This window comes from Mesocricetus auratus, unplaced genomic scaffold (genome assembly GCF_017639785.1).
Source record: "Mesocricetus auratus isolate SY011 unplaced genomic scaffold, BCM_Maur_2.0 Super-Scaffold_100006, whole genome shotgun sequence".
NCBI lineage: Eukaryota > Metazoa > Chordata > Mammalia > Rodentia > Cricetidae > Mesocricetus > Mesocricetus auratus.
Window position 1 is genome coordinate 64,168,621 of NW_024429190.1, and position 17,344 is coordinate 64,185,964.

General features: G+C 36.9%; 1 protein-coding gene across 2 annotated transcripts; it reads right to left on the reverse strand.

The window, feature by feature from the left end:
• Positions 1-886: 886 nt before the first annotated feature.
• LOC101844450 (UDP-glucuronosyltransferase 2B1) lies at positions 887-15,579 on the reverse strand. Of its 2 annotated transcripts, XM_005068186.4 has the most exons (6): positions 14,856-15,579; positions 13,692-13,840; positions 10,206-10,337; positions 7,196-7,283; positions 5,377-5,596; positions 887-1,572 (listed from the first exon to the last, which is right to left on the reverse strand). In XM_005068186.4, exons 1-6 carry the CDS (start codon positions 15,577-15,579, stop codon positions 1,293-1,295), a joined length of 1,593 nt encoding a protein of 530 aa, XP_005068243.3. In that variant the 3' UTR covers positions 887-1,292. The 2 variants fall into 2 exon arrangements, with proteins under 2 accessions (XP_005068243.3, XP_040603237.1); XM_040747303.1 differs by lacking the exon at positions 10,206-10,337.
• Between the last annotated feature and the right edge of the window lie 1,765 nt (positions 15,580-17,344).

Here is a 17,344-nt window from a genome sequence, read left to right on the forward strand (position 1 = left end):
AGCACTGGTTATTCTTCCAGAGGTACTGAGTTCAATTCCCAGCAACCACATGGTGGCTCACAACCATATGTAATGAGATCCGGTGCCCTCTTCTGGCTGGCAGTCATACATGCAGGCAGAACACTGTATATAAACTTGAAGAATGAGGGAAAAGACCCAAAGTTGGGTGGCTAGGAAACAGGGATGGATCTGGGAGGAGTTAGGGGAGGGGTTTAATATAATCCAAGCATATTATATAAAATTCTAAAATAACAAGACTTTTAAGAAGACTCCAAGGGCTCAAGAGATAACTCAGTGATTAAGAACACTGACTGCTTTTCATGAGGACACAGACTTAATTCCCAACATGCAGTTAATCTATTTGTCTTCTTGAGGGCACCAGACATAAAGTGGTGCCAGGACATATACATAGGCAAAACACTTATATTCTGTATGAATAAATTAAAGGAAATCAACAAAATAAATTGTGAGCCTGTGGGGGACATTTCAGATTTGGAATACAATATGAGGTAAGTGATACTGGGACTTAAAAATAATTGTGGTCTTCTCTTACACGTGTGCTTTATAAGTGAGAGGAAGCAGACCCTTTGACAGCTCAAGTCTACAAAAACTGAAATAAGAGTGAAATAAGGGATAATATGGAAAGTGAATGAATAATCTTGTCAAGTGGTAGAGATTCCCAAGTGATGTAATTTAACAGAAGCAGGTAGGAATGCTTGTTTGAATGTCACCGAGAAATGCCTCTGCTTGGAGGAGTGTAATGTTCATCATAGGTCTTTTAGGAAATAAAGGAGATGAGGTCTGTGTACAGGAAAATAACCAAAAACAATGAATTACCTTGTACAAAGAAACAACAAGTCTATTTCAAAGTCTAGAACCAGAACATTATTTTTTTGAGTAGTGAAAATGAGAAAGGAAATAGTCCACTTAATACAGTCAGAGCAGGCTGGACATTTGTAATAGTAACTGATATTCAGAGAGGTATTTTCAAACATTTTATGCCCACTTGAATTTTGTGAACCACTATCAAGTTCAGTGAATGTTGTTGGGGATAGCATCTCATTTACAAAAAAATTTATAAACTGAACATATGATTTTGTTTTTATAAGTCCCGAGTGTATATTTGACACGAAACCTTCCATGTCTTACATATATGAAATACACAAAGCACTCTTTAGTGAAGACCTGAAACTGTCTTGCTTTGGTGGGAAAGAACTTAGCATCACCACCTCCTCTTGCTGGAAGCAACTGTGAGAGACTCATCTCTCAGGACCCTTCAGGCTTCTATGCAGCTACTCTTTTTTCTTCTTTTTACCCATGTTAGCAGTCTTATGGCAACAAAAGAGGCAACATTTTGTGATGATGAATACTACAGCTGCCACACAGACCAACAGGAACCCAATAACATCCAGAGAGTGGTACTGGAACCAAGTGAGGTCATGGAGAGCTGGGCGAAGGTGCTTGGCTCCTTTGTTGCGCATGACAAACTCAATCCAGAAGATGGCTCTGTCCAGGGGCTTCATTGGTTGATCATGATGGATTCTTGATAATCTCATGGCATTCTCTTTATAGCTGGAGGGACAATGCATACAACCAAAGTTAAAGTAAAACAAATATGCAGAGCTATTTAACATTTCTTGGTTTGGGCAAAAGCCCCCAAAAGTGACTCAAAATTAACCGCTTGGATTTGCTGAGTTTTATGAGGTGGAATGGTGGACAGTTGAGGGACAGGGTGGACAGTTTAGTGGCAGGGAGGAGAGTTGAAACAGTCATATGTAGTAAAGGTTTGTTCTGAACTTGGTGTGTAGGTTACATTGGTCTTGAACTAGTTAATGAATGTTTCTATACATTTTCTTTCTTTTTTCTTTTCTTTTTTTTTTTTTTTTTTGGTTTTATGAGACAGGTTTTCTCTGTATTTTTTTGGAGGCTGTCGGTCCAGCCAGGCCTCGAACTCACAGAGATCCGCCTGCCTCTGCCTCCCGAGTGCTGGGATTAAAGGCGTGCGCCACCAACCCCCGGCTCCATCCATTTTCTAAATGATGAGATTACCACCATGCTCAGTGACCATAGTTACAAGTGCTGTCTCTGTTTTTGCTTTATTCCCCATAAGATATTCATTTTTAATTGGAGTTTTTATAGCTTAGCAACATTTTCCGAATTGGCAAGAGAAAGTTAGTAAGGAGAGCTAAATCTTTTTCAAGTGAGGAACATGTAACACATGACATAAGATCAATAAGCGAAGTAGATATAGAATTGTCTTAAACTTTGCAGGGGCAATGTGTCATGTTGGATATCTCTTCTTCAGTTTCAGTCTCTCCTCTTCTACCTCTGTTTCCTAATTTCAACCTATAACTAGATTCACGTTTCGAAAACATTTGAATTATGATTCTTTCTTGCACAAAACTTCCACCAGAATTCTTAACAAAATGAAAAAAATCCAATTCTGTTCCTGGACATGTAAGAACCAAAAGCATTTTCTCCTTGTTTTTGTCTCTGTACTTACTGATTAGGTAAATCTGTCTTCTGTTGAACCTTGATGATACCAATGGTGTTCTTTGGGTATGTTATGAATTTAATATTGTTTCTCATCTCATTCCAGAATGCTTGCTTTTAAATCATTGTCCAGGCCTTAACATTAATTTTAACTGACATAGGTTCTTTTGTTGATACCACTGACTTGGAAGCCTTAGACATTGGCTATGAGTTCAGTGAAACTTAATATTTATTTTAGAGTGATAAAATGACCTAAACTATTATTTTTATATTGAAATGTCATATAATTGAATTTAGAACACATTTTGTCAAAGCTAGTCACCACAGCTTCTATTGCAAGGTTGGTAGAACAGTCTTTTTATCTGAGCATTTGGGAAGTAGAGTCAGCAGGATCTCTCTTAATCTGAGGCCAGCTCAGCACTACAAAATGAGATCCTGCTTAAAAAAATAATGATAGAAATGAAATAATTTTCACCAAATGTTTTACAACTTCAGAAAATATGGGTAAATATTTAAACATTCTTTCATTAATTTTAAAGTTCATCATTATATCATTATGCATATTCTGTCATATTTATAAATAGTGTCCTTGCTACCAATATATATATATTTGAAACATTGTTTATATATACAGAAAATTTCAGACTAATCATTTTTCATTTATTTTATTAAGTCAAATATGAATTTAGAATAACTTTATTGTTGAAAATAAGTACATGTTTCAGATATGCAAAATAATTTGAAGTTTATCACAGTGATTCTCCTTCAAATGGGATTAAAATCAATATGACAATGATAAACATCTTTCCATCCCATACCTATCACCAAACTCAAGTCGAAATCAAAGACCTCAACATAAATCCAGTCACACTGAACCTCTTAGAAGAGAAAGTAGGAAGTACCCTTGAATGAAGTGGTACAGGAGACTGCTTCCCGAACATAATACCGGTAGCACAGACACTGAAATCCACAATTAATAAATGGGACCTCCTGAAGCTGAGAAGCTTCTGTAAGGCAAAGGACACAGTCAACAAGACAAAATGGCAGCCCACAGAATGAGAAAAGATATTCACCAACCCCATATCTGATAGAGGGCTGATCTCCAAAACTTACAAAGAACTCAAGAAGCTAGTCTCCGAAACACCAATGGATTCAATTAAAAAGTGGGGTACAGAACTAAATAGAGAATTCTCAATAAAGGAGCCTAAAATGGCTGATAGACACTTAAGAAAGTGCTCAACATCCTTAGCCACCAGGGAAATCAAAACACCTCTGAGATACCATCTCACTCCTGTCAGAATGGCTAAAATCAAAATCACCAATGACAGTTTATGCTGGAGAGGATGTGGAGAAAGGGAAACATTCCTTCACTGCTGGTGGGAGTGCCAACTCGTAAAGCCACTTGACAATCAATATGGAGATGCCTCAGGAAAATGTGAATCAGTCTACAACAAGATACAGCAATTCCACTCTTAGGCATATATCCAAAAGATGCACATTCATACTAAAGACATCTGTTCAGTTATATTCATAGCAGCATTATTTTTAATAGCCAGAATCTAGAAGCAATGTAGATGCCCCTCAACTGCAAAGTGGATAGAGAAATGTGGTACATTTACACAATGGAGGACTACTCAGTGACGAAAAAACAATGGAATCTTGAAATTAGAAGGCAAATGGACAGCACTAGAAGAAATCATCCTGAGTGAGGTAACCCAGTCATAAAAAGACAAAAATGATATGTACTCACTCATATATGGATTTTATACATAGAGCAAAGGAGTACCAGCCTACAATCCACACCACAAGAGAGCCTGGGAAACAGGGAGGACCCTAAGAGAGATATGGATGGTACCCTCCGAGAAGGGGAATGGGCCAGGATCTCCTGAGAGAATTAGGAGCATGGGGGGAGGGGAGAGGGATCTGTGAGAGAGGGGACAAGAGGAGAACATGGGAGAGCAGGAAGGTTGAGTTGGGGGAAGAATAGAAGAGAGCAGGATGAGAGACACCATAATAGAGGGAGCCATTGTAGGTTTGAGGAAAGATATGGCACTAGTGAGATTTCCAGAGATCTACAAGGATGATACCAACTGGCAATCTAAGCAATTATGGAGAGCCTACCTTAAATGCCCTTCGCCAATAATGAGATTGATGACAACCTTATATGCCATCGTAGAACCTTCATCCAGTAACTGATGGAAGCAGAGGTAGAGACCCACAGCTAAACACTGAACTGAATTCCTGGAACCCAGTTGCAGAGAGTGAGGAGTGATGAGCAAAGGGGTCAAGACTGGGCTTGTAGAGACAGCTGGCCTGAACAAGGGGGAGCTCATGGACTTCAGACTGATGGCTGAGAGGCCAGTATGGGACTGATCCAGATCCCCTAAATTTGGGTGTCAACAAGGAGAACTCGGCAATCTATGGGGCTTCGGTGGTAGATCAGTATTTATCCCTGGTGTAGGAATGGACTTTGGGATCCCATTCCACATGGAGGGATGCACTCTCAGCCTGGACACATTGGGGAGAGCCTAGGCCTGATCCCAGATGATATGACAGACTTTGTAGATCCCCCAAGGAGGGTCTCGCCCTCCCTGGGTAGTGGAATGGGGATGGATGGAGGATGGGGGAATTGGTGTGGGGCAAAAATAGATTACAAAAATTTTAAAAATAAAAATAAATATTTCACAGAAAAAGTATCTTTCCATCAGGTTTTTAAAAGAGAAGAAATTATATACACAAAGCATGATGGCACAATTTTTAATTCTAGCATTCAGTTGACTGAAGCATCAGATTCCTATGAGTCCAAGGTCAGTCTTGTGGTTATACAGTGAGACCCTGTCTCAAAAAAAGACCCAAAAACAAACAAGAAATATTTATACTCACGAAGGGTCATTAATGACAGTCTTCAAGGCAGTGAGAAGGTTTTTAGTTGACAGTGTCTTGAAGTCCACTCTAACAGCTGTTCCCTTGGCTACCATGTGATGAATATTATCAGCTTGGTCCGCAAACAATGGAATACCAACAATAGGAATGCCATGATAGATTGCCTCATAGATGCCGTTGGTTCCACCATGAGCTATAAACGCTTTGGTTTTTGGATGGCCTACAATGAGAATTATTTTACATAACCAGAGATATTAAAGAGAAGTGAAATATAAAGGCTCAAAAGGGACTGTACTCATAGAAAACATATTATAGCCAAAAATTTGTAGTGAAATTTCTTTGGATTTCATAGCAAGAAGCTTTTAAGTGAGCTGGAGAGGTAAGAAAAGACTATTTGGAAGAAGTAGTACATGTCTCAAGACTTGCAAAATGAAAACAAGATTGTCACATAAGAAAATAAAAGGAAGATTGTGGTTGAAAGATCCAGTGGGAAAAAGGCCATGTGGTTAGTTTTATAGTACCATGCATGGATTTCCCAAGGCTCTGAACATAGAGAAAAACCCACAACTGACACTTTCCCAAACCAGTGTAATTTCTAATTGCATTTGAAATCCTTATCCTTATATCCAAAGATAAGTGTAGCTCTCATCCCTCATTAAAGAGTCTCATTTTTGCAGCAGAGACCATTACAGAAGGCCAAAGTTGTCGAAATGCAGAGAACAACTTGCCTTGGGGTGTAAAGCTCCAAATGACTCACCTGTAACACAACTCCTATATGTACAGCTGAGGGAGCATTTCAGAAGAGTGGGTGGAAATACTGTAAGAATCATAAGACAAGGACGTCTACTCTGCAATTGTTTCTTCATATAGCATAGGAAGACTGTGGTCATTGGATTTCAAGTTTGTGCTTGGCTAAACAAGGTCAGTACAATGAATATGCCAGCTGACATGCCAATGTAGAGGTGGAAAATTTCACAGTACCTTGTCTCTAGATAAAGAGGCACAGGTACTTCAAGACTGCTGAGAATGAGTTTTCTTCAGGGATGACCCGGAATTTGTTATCTATTAATACATGGTTAGTTCAAAAGCATAATGGGCATATGGAATGGACTCAGCAGGTTGCATTCATATATCCATATATATGTATAGATGCAATAATAATAATCAAGGATAAAGAGAAAAAAGTGAGTGGGCAGGAAGTGGTAGATCTGAGAGGAGTTAAGAAGATAGGTGGAGTTGATGGTTTAATTTGACTAAAATATATTGTGTGAAATTTTCAAAGAATTTATTAAAATATCACATTAAATTTCAAAAGGCAAAAAAACTACTTATGTGGAAATAGTTGCAGCAGTGGGTCTGGTATGTGTGGTGTATAGTCACTAGGATGGTGGGTAATGGAATCAAAGGCCAATCAAGCTACAGTTCATCAAGAAATACATTAACACTTTGTGGTAAAGATAGTACATTTGTTTGCACAGAAAATACAGAGTTAGTGCTGAAGCAGGAGGGACTAAGATTCTCAGTGGCATTGAACATATTCCTGTAGTACAGTAAAAGATAAAGTAAGAAACAAGAGACAAAGGGACAATTCATACAGTCTCTGGACAAGTCTTGGGGTCAGTTATTATAGCTGAACTGAAGATACTCAGATTCTAGACATAGAGAAAATGATTTCGGGTAACAGAATGGCAACACTTATTGGTTGTTATTTTACGTTCTGTATTTATGAAAATAAATACAAACAAGTTTGCTTTGTTTTTTACTGTCTTCAAGATCTGTTGTTCCCTTTGTTTTCTTTCTTTATTGACCTCTTCCTTACCAAGAAGGTCGTTCTGGGGGATCCACTTGTAAAGCCGAGTATTGGATCCTAAGGTGTTTGGTTTCTTACCATCAAATCTCCACACAACCTGTTACACACAGAAAACACCTTATTCTATTACAGATATTTCAAAGCTTTGATATATTTTGATTCAGGAGAATTGAGGATATTACTAAGATGAACATTATCCAGATGATTGCTAATGAAATTAAGAGAGGATTTTAAAATAGAAGAAAAGACTGAAATAAATAATACATTTTCTGTACATAGCTTTATAATAACCTAAGCATGATACTTAATCATATTATTTGTTTTACAGATCTTATGATTAATGATAAATTCAAGTATGCATGAAAATTTTAGGCAGTTAATACAATCCTTATTGGGAAAACTATAGACAATTAGCAATAACTTATTATTATGTATATATTATGCTTAACCCTAGTTCTTATTTTACAAATTCAATATTAATTTACATCTTTTCAAGTCAGAGGCACATAATTTTACCTATATTCCTAGGCTGTTCATTATAATAGGTTTATTTTGATGTATAAAATATCATATTGATATAGTATACTATTATTAGAAATAATTTCTTTCTTACTAGGAAGTTATTTACTTAGTTAAAGATGTAACTTTAAGGACTGCCCAAGAAGAAACGTCAATAGGAAAAATTTAAGCACAGTTTCTGTTGCTCTAAATACATTTCATATCTAGTACCAAACTAGTGACTGAAAAGCAAGCAATCCCAAAAGTACAAAGTATCAGTATCACTATCTATATGCTCTGTGTTTGTTAAAATAAACTAAGTTTACATTAACGGTTTTATCTTCATGAACAGGAGAAATGGTTACCAAGCAATAGAGTAAATGTAGCTCACAAATAATCAAAGACAGAGGCTTTTAGGAAGTGAGTCAAATCATATAAAAATTTATGGAGTCAGGAGCTGCTAGATTCTTCCTATTCCATACTGACTTACATCTGAATCCATCATAAATTCCATCCTCTTTTCCCACCCAGAAAAAAGATGTTCACTTGATGTGCTAGAAGCAGAGTTCATGTAGATGCACTCATAGTTTTATGATTCAGGGCTCACCTCAGGGTCAGGACCTATTTTCATCCTTTCTCTTATATTATTGGACATCAGTCACTGAGAAGATCTTTTTCCCTTTCTTTTTTAATTAATTAATTAATTTGTTATGTAAAGTGTTCTACCTGCATGCATGCCTGCATGCCAGAAGAGGGCACCAGATCTCATGATAGATGGTTGAGAGACACCATGTGGTTGCAGGGAATAGAGTCAGTTCCTCTGGAAGAGCAGCCAGTTCTCTTAACTGGTGAGCCATCTCTCCACCCCTTCCCCTTCTTTCTTTACAAGCATTTGTGTTTAGTTTTATGTATGTGGGTGTTTTTCCTGCATGCAATTCCATGCATTATGAGCATGTAGTCTGGAGACCTGAAGATCATATTAGATTGTAGAGGCTAAGAGACCAGTTCCAGCCCCTACCCAGGGTTCCAAAGGTGAAATGCTTCTCAGGAGTAAAGGAGGGGTGAAAATTTCTATAGTAATTTCTCACTCAATCTGAGGGTCATGCTCTTTACTTCCTGTGCTCTTTATTGTTCTGTTTCCACTCTAATAATCCTGTCCTACTTCTAACTTCTCCATGCTGCTCCGTCTAACTTCATCTTCTATAATAAACGAGGTGATATAAAAAAAAACCCATGTATAACTAAAACCCTTCTACTTCAGGAGCCTTGAAATGATAAAGAAAATTTTCTCATTAGTCAAAAGCACATTCCTAGAACAAGCAATAAGAAGCTGAGCCGTTTACCTTGGAAACACAAGGGTCCAAAGCCTTAGGAGCCAACTTGGACCAGACAGAGGGAGCATAGTGCCTGATGACAATTTTAAGACACAGTGAAGAATTGACATGCTTTTCTTAGTAACCTTGGTTGGGCATCTGTGGCTCTGACGTGTACATAGCTGTAAGGTTTTGAACTTGTGATCTATTTACAAAAGATCTTTTTGAACTTGCTTCTTTGAACTTGCTCTGTGGTGAAAGTGAGTTAATTGTGTGCAGTTAGCTTGAGCAAGAGAACAAGGCAGGCTGTTCAGAGTCCACCGTCCTTGTGGGACAATAGATCAAGCCATGAAACATGTCTCAGTATATATTCAACTTGTCAAAATAATATAGCTAAATGACAAGTCATCTTCTAGGCCATTTACAGATATATGTGCCCAGTAGATGGAATATTTTCATGAGATAAACACACATGCAGTGGGAAAACACCCAAAGATATTCTTAGGGAAGAAAAGAAGTTCTTAGGGAAGAATAAAGTGACTCATGAGAGAAATTACAGACAGGAGCAACTGGTTTCCACAGCCAGTGAAACCACAGCCTTGCCATCAGAAATCATACATCTGGTGGGTAGTCCTGTTAATTACTACTTAACACCTGCTGTATCTCTTGGCCCCTGATATTAGATCCCTTGCATCTTGAGCTGGAGACAGTTGTAAGCTACTATTAAGTGCTAGCAATCAAACCAGCCTCTCTGAAAGATCAGCCAGTGCTCTTAACCACTGAGTTGTTTCTCCAGCTCCAGTATAATATTTATCTTTATTTTATTTCTTCTTTCCTTCCTTTCTTTTTTTCTTATTTTTCCCTTTCACTTCTTTTGAGATACGGACACACTGTATAGCCCAGGAGAGCTTGGGAATCACCAGTAAGTGTAAATTGGTTTTAAATATGAGGAAAAAGACCCACTCAGGTCTCTAAGTGCCAGGATGATGCATGGATCTAAGTATAACATTTCAGATCATAATGTTAGTCAGAACCAGACTAATATTTTATCCATTTCAATTTATAACTTTCTTTTTAAAATGTTGTTGGAGATGAACAGGAAAGATCCCATCATTTAATTTTCAGACAGGAATTTTCCTTACTGGAATCATTTCAGAATTCAATAGACTTACAATAGAATTGTTCACCTAGGAGACAGTTTATCTCACCTTTTGTGGAATCTGGGCAAGAGCAGATGCAACTATATTGGCCTTTTCATCTGTCAGGTTCTTAATCATTGATCCCAGTGAAAACACCACGATACCATGTTCTCCAGAGCTCTGAACAAATTCTTCTATTTCCTACGAAGATGAATGTGACATCACAAATGAATGACAGCATAGGAAGGATTGTCTAAAGGACTGAGGCAAACTATGAAAGGAAATCATATAATAAGTTTATTTATTTTAAGAAGACCAGTGTTTCCATTGCCTCAGTACTCACTGTTCATTGAGAATCCATTTGTACTATAGTGCAATTGATCAAAATAAGGAAAGAGATAAAAAGTAATGTTACCAGAGATGCCACTGAAATTTAGATGACCATTAGGAAGTGTTTTAAAAATAACACAAAGAGAAGGCAGAAAGATTGTAAGAGCTGGAAGGGATGGATGTCATCCCGGTGTCTCCCAGATATAATACAACTGACTGCTGAATATGTAAGTTCACAGAGACTGTGCAAAATGCACAATTCAGGCCAGATGAGGTTGCAACACTGACAGCTGATGATAGACACGGACTTACACTTCTAAGAAGCTGTTTGCATTGATACCTGATACCAAAGGAGAAAATCAACTCTCTCTAAAGGAGTGTCACTGAGTAAATCAGTCATATCCCAGAGCACAACTCAGGTCCTGGAGTACTTGGTCAACACAAAATAAACCCTATGCATTTTTCTTTTGTGGGCTTTTTCTTTCAGTTTGTTTTGCTTGGAAATTTTTTGTTCATATTATTTGTTAGTTCGTTGCCACTTTCTGATTGAATTCAAGTCCTGCTCCACAAAATGAAATCTATACCTGGCATTACTACTGTCTGGCATCAAAAACCTGTAACTAGATAGCTCATAGGATCTAAAAGTCAGTCCTATTCAAATAAATTGACAGTATCAAACTCACTTCTAAGGACTTACCTTTGTGCCTATAGATTAATGCAATTCTCAACCCTCATCATAGAAGTTCTTATTTGCAACTGGTCATGATTACTACAGAGACCCACACTGGCAAGGTGCATAGAATTAGAGGGCATGGAATGCTCAACCCTAAATGAAATACCTATATCGCTTATCCTCATCTCAAGACTCAGGATCATTGCAGAAGAGGGCTTAGAAAGACTGTAGAAGCCAGAGATGTTAGATGCCTACATGGCAAAAGTGTGCTTCAGAAGCATCAGGCTAGTGCAAAAATGGTCTCCACTCTTTACAACAACATGCACAAGCCCTGTGCAAGCTCAAGCCTGAGAAGATCATAGCAAAGAGAGGAGAGGTAGACATGAATTTCCATCCTTAGTTGAGCAGCCATCAGCAATTGGTAGCTGTTCTTTAATGATATGATCCCTGGTGAGCTGACCACCCCCAGTGGAAGGCCATGTATGCAAGGGTACATGGGCAGCACATATTTGACCAGAAGAGTGAAAAAAGAAAATTAGATTGGGTAAGGATGAGAGATGGATTTGGGAGAACTTGGGGGGAGCTGAATATAGTCAAAACACACTGTATAAAATTCTTAAAGAACCAGTAAAAATTGTGGGAAATAAAAAGTATGAGAAATAGGTTTACACATCTTCTCTAATCCTAACAAAAGTGCACAAATTGCACACAGCCCTTTTAAAATAATGGTACAAGGAAATGTATTTATCAGCACATACAGGCTGAAAATACAACCTTCTCTTACTCTTAAATTTTCTCTCGAATTGCAAATTTGTGAGTCACTCCACAAAAATTTACTAAAAATTGATAAAAGACATAAAAATAGGAGCTGAAAGTTCAGATCCCTTTAAGAAAACCCTATGGCATTGAAAAAGACAGTAGTTTATTGACTAGAACCCCATCAACCCAAGAAATAAATTAGGAATTGACAAAAGGGACTACTTTATAGTAAAAGTTTCTGAATAACAGAGAAAAATACCATGAAAATGAATAGACTCTCTAAAAATTGAGGGAAAAATCTGAAAACTTTTTCAGAGTGTAGATGAATTAGACAAATTCTAGCATCAAAAAAAATAATAATTCAGTCAGCATAGGTAAATGATCCAGAAGGAATCCTCCTTGGTAGAGGTATGAGTAACATAATTATATGAAAACTTATTTTAATATTTTTAGTTATTAGGAAAATTCAATTCAAAATATGTTGATATTCCATTATAGTCCAGTGAGCATAAATGTCACAAAATTAAAACAATAGCAAATTTTCCCATAGACATGGAGGTTGAATATTCATGTATTTATGCAGTTAGGAATGTAAAATGATGCTATTTTGCAAAACACAAGAAAGATTATTTATACAAATAACATTAGCTCTAAATGTACAGTTCAGTTATGCCATTCTTAGGTGATAGCTCTGAGGGAAATAGTCACAAGGGAAAAAATCCACATAATGATGTTTATTATTCACAGTGACCCAAATATAGAATTAGCTTAGCTAGTCTTCAACTGACAAATGTGTAGAAAAGTGTTGGTATATATACACAATTCTGTTTTGCCCAGATATTGAAAATATGATTGTATAACTTTCAGGGAAGCAGATATGTATTGGAGGACACAATGTTAAGCAATAAACCAGACATAGAAAGAGAAAACTTGTTTTCTTTCATAAGTGGAAAATATAAAGATAGAAACAAAATACCAGCAAAACATGAATGTAGAAAGACTATAAGGAAATGGAGAAAACAAGAGGGAGTATGGAACACTCCTAAATGTATCTTTCTATTACTGTCTGCTTTGTCATCTTCCTGCTTAGCTGGGCATGAAGTTTATGGCAATGGTTCTTGCTATTGTCTGTCTGCTTTTCTCCTTCTTCCTTTCACTCTTTCATCTAACCCTGAACACTGTACAGGTCACTGTAACTATGCAAGGATTCTAGGACAGTTCTTGTGACCTTTGTTGTAAATTTCTTCAGCATATCTTTCTCTGGTAACACACTATATAATATTTATTATACTACATACAACATTTCTTCATTCTTATAATCTGGTCAAGAAGATTTTAAGTTCACTTTGTTAGAGAGATTTATTTTTGTTTCTTTAGGTTTTCAACATGTGTCTTTGTCAATTACTATAGTTCTCGAAAAGAATATTAATTGCTTTTTTTTTTTTTTTTTGGTTTTACGAGACAGGGTTTCTCTGTATTGTTTTGGAGGCTGTCGGTCCAGCCCGGCCTCGAACTCACAGAGATCTGCCTGCCTCTGCCTATTAATTGCTTTTATGAGTTACATAAAAGCCCTTAATCACTGGCCATGTTCTAAAATGATATGACAATTTACTTAATAGTAGTGATACACAGAGATGTGTTAAAAGTACGAAAATAATGTATATGTCAATTGGCCGAGAGTTCTAATCTACTTTCTATATTTCTCATGAAACCAAACATCCTGAAAGAGCAGTAAAGAATTGTTTCCATGAAAAAGGCAAAGCAATTTATCAAAGGAACCAATATAGGGTTACCTTAGGCAATGATTTAGCTGGTTTACAGTGGAGTCCTCCAACAAAGTCAAAGTTAGGTAGGAATGGATGGGGAAATTCCAAGTCCCAGTAGGTTCGAAGGAGCCATATATCTGCTTTCCCCATCATCTCATATACTGTTGTGGGTCTCCCTGCATCACAAAAACAATGATGAAAATATTTTGTCCAGTATATAGCATGTGATTTCTGGAGATGAATTGAAATAATGTAGACAATAATTTAAAATGTTTCACTTGTACTTCATAATATAAATGTAATTGATACAAATATTAATTTGTATAAAAATTACATTGTCTTCCAAAGTTATACAAAGTGTTTCAAAGTTTTTTGACTGCTACAAAGTACCTTGAAAATACAAAACAGCTTTTATAGAATATTTAGTCAAGCTTATAATGTTTTAGAAGCTGGTTTCTTGATCTTTGATTCTTCAGATGCTCTGTCATAATCTATAAGGTATGACTAAATTCCTTTTAGCTACTCCTGTACTGGGTCCAGCATAAGGGACTAGATTTACCAACAGTTGTATATGTGAAAGTTACAGCTGGATATTTTTCATAAAAAATTAACATTCAAATTCTTCTTACCTTTTACTTTAGGTGTTATTTTACTTAATAGATAGGTGTTTTAAAAGCAAACCAATAAATATGTCTGCATTTTGCAGCAAGATTTTAGGTTTTAAGTCATAAGTTTTATGCTTCTAAGAAGTCTCAAACTCTAAGAAAACTATGCTCCCTCATCTGCTTCTGGTGTTAGAGGTACTATTTAATTGTGAAAGACCTTTCATGATATTCTAGATAAGTGTTTTAATTTACAAGTGAAATAACTTTTATAAGGGAACATATTTTCTTCAGTGCTATACAGATAGACATGGTACTGAATTATGAATCCTTAATATATATATCTATTGTCACTAAAGCATTCAGTGAAACCTAGGGTTTCCTATACTAAGACTTAGAATAAATCAAATGATTAACAAGATTGTCTCAATTTGTATTGCCTTGTTTTGATGCTATTGGGTTATCTTCTATTTTTACGTTATCAGCTCACAACTAGCAACCGTACTATGACTTTATATTCATCCACACACACTCACATTCAAAGAAACAGCAAGTCAGGATTTCACTGTAACAGTGAAAGACAGTTTACCTAGAACATCACTGTAAAACTGATTCCAGGACTTCACATTAAATACTTGAAACCAAAAGTCAAAATACAGAACTTGCAACATATTCTTCACCCTTTCCACAAATGTCATGTGGTCGGTTAATTCTGAGAGAACCACGGGGACATAGGAAGGAGGGAGTGGAAGCCCCCCACTGTACTTTTCATATGTGTATCCAGGAAAGAAGCGGAGACTGTACACTAAAGGTATCTTTAGCAGTTCAGCCAGCAGCTCACCACAAGGACCAATAGCATCTGCAAGAACGACATCAAACCTAGATCCTTTTAGTTTTTTCATAAGACTCTTGTTCAAAACTACAGTTTTGCAAAAACTTTCAATAATATCAGAATATTCACTAAAGACTTTTTGCATTTTTGAATAGTATGTCCAAAGTGAGTACTTTTGAAAGTCATATGTCCATTCAGTTACCCATTTTTGGAAGATATATTGAAGCTCATCTTTACCCAAAGGTACAGAGTAAATCTCAAAATTAATAGAAGATTCATTGCTAGGCTCAATAAGAACAGAGGCTGAAGAAGTCAGAACAGTCACTTCATGACCTCTCTGCAAAAGTTCATCCAGAATCATCTTTATATTGATCCAATGGCTGTATTCCGTGGGCCATACCAGCACTTTTCCACAAGTTCCAAGTCTAAAGTAGCATATCAGCTGAATCAACAGAAAAACTGACGTCTGTTTTATTGGCATCTTGCTGAAATGAAATGCTCTTGACATCTGTCGTCTTTGCAGATGCTTTTATGCAAAGGTGAATCAACCAAGAAGTTAACATGTAACTTCAAAACACACCAATGAATTGCAATCCTGGTGGTGTAATGTCCTGTGTAAATACACACATGGAACATGAACTCAAGGTTAACAAAGTTTGTTTGCCTCCTCTTTTTTGTTGCCTGATACTACTCAGTTAAGATCAAACACTTCCCACATGCAATAATCTTGTCTTAATTATAAAATACACAAGCACCTCCTATTTCTTACATAACAGCAAAGATCAAACAAGAGTGTGGGTAGATCAGCATTTATTATACACTTTAAAAAATTTTTTTTGATTATGTACATAGTGCGTTAAGTTATGTTCAAATAGCTGTATTTCCTCCTGGAAGAGGAGGAAGTCCTATAATACTCAGGAAACTAAAAAAAAAATCTTACAATATATCTCTTCAAGATATACAACACACAATTACTTGAACTTGGAGGCTCTTTTGGTGGACATGTCTACAAGGGTGTACTTTTTAGGTTCCTATCTCCATGATAAACATCATTCTAAAAGCAACTTGGAGAGCATGGGGATTATTTAAATTTAGAGTTGTAGTTCATAATGAAAGGAAGTTAGGACAGGGACCTGGAGTCAGGAACTGGAGGAACAATACTTACTGACTTATCCTGATGACTCTCTCAGTTTGCTCTCTGTTACATCCAGAACAGCCTTTCCAGGGATGACAATAGTCACCTTGGGGTGGGCCTTTCTAATTATTCATCAAACAAAAAATGATTCACAGGACAGCATGATGGAAGCATTTTCTCTATAGAGGTTCCCTCTTGTCAGATGACACCAACTTGTGTCAAGTTGACTAAAACTCACCAACCCAAAGTAATACAGGGAACTCAAGTGGTGCATCTTTCCTAATATTTCACCATGGTGGGGTGGGCCTTTCAGTTATGCAGACCTCTGCGCTCTTGTAAATAAGAGCTTTCCTCCCTGCAGCCACTCTCAAATAATCACTCAGAGGCTTATATTAATTACAAATTCTTAAAAAATAGCTCAGGCTTATTACTCACTAGCTCTTTTTTTAAAAATATTTTTTTATTTAAATTAAAAGCAATCTTATTTTACATAGCAATCCCATGCCATCATCCCCCAACCCCCATTCTCCCATGCATCCCACTAACCCCCATCTGACACCCCATCCACTTCCCAGGGAGGGTGAGGCCTTCCATGAGGGATCACCAAATTCTGACACATCATTGGGGCAGGACCTGGGCCCTTCCCCCATGTATCTAGGCTGAGAGAATACCCCCCATAGGAAATGGGCTCCCAAAGCCCATTTGTGCACTAGGAATACATAAAAGTTTCACTGCCATAGGCCCTACAGAATGCTCAGGCCTCCCAACTGACATCCATGTTCAGGAGGCCTGGTTAAGTCCTATGCTGGTTCCTGACCTGTCAGACTGGGGTCTGTGAGATATAAGTAAATTGGTTCAAAGCTCTTATAACTCTGTGCAAAAGACAGAATTGTATGCCATTCTCATGGTACTAATGGGATTTACAGAACCTCTCAATATAGTTACTGACTCTCAATATGCAGAGAGAGTAGTGTTATACATTGAAATTGTTGAATTTATTCCTGATGATACAGAATTAACTTTATTGTTATGTGATTACAAGAAATAATATGGAATAGGAATAATCCCATATATATATATATATATATATATATATATATATCAGGTATCA

Bases quoted from the DNA above. Each gene is read 5' to 3' on its own strand.
- LOC101844450 (XM_005068186.4), bottom strand. From the start codon at position 15,579: ATGCCAATAAAACAGACGTCAGTTTTTCTGTTGATTCAGCTGATATGC. The intron at 7,284-10,205 runs GTGAGATAAACT...TGTGTGTAACAG, and splicing joins TTGCCCAGATTCCACAAAAG to GTTGTGTGGAGATTTGATGG. The intron at 5,597-7,195 runs GTAAGGAAGAGG...TTCTCATTGTAG, and splicing joins CCCCCAGAACGACCTTCTTG to GCCATCCAAAAACCAAAGCG.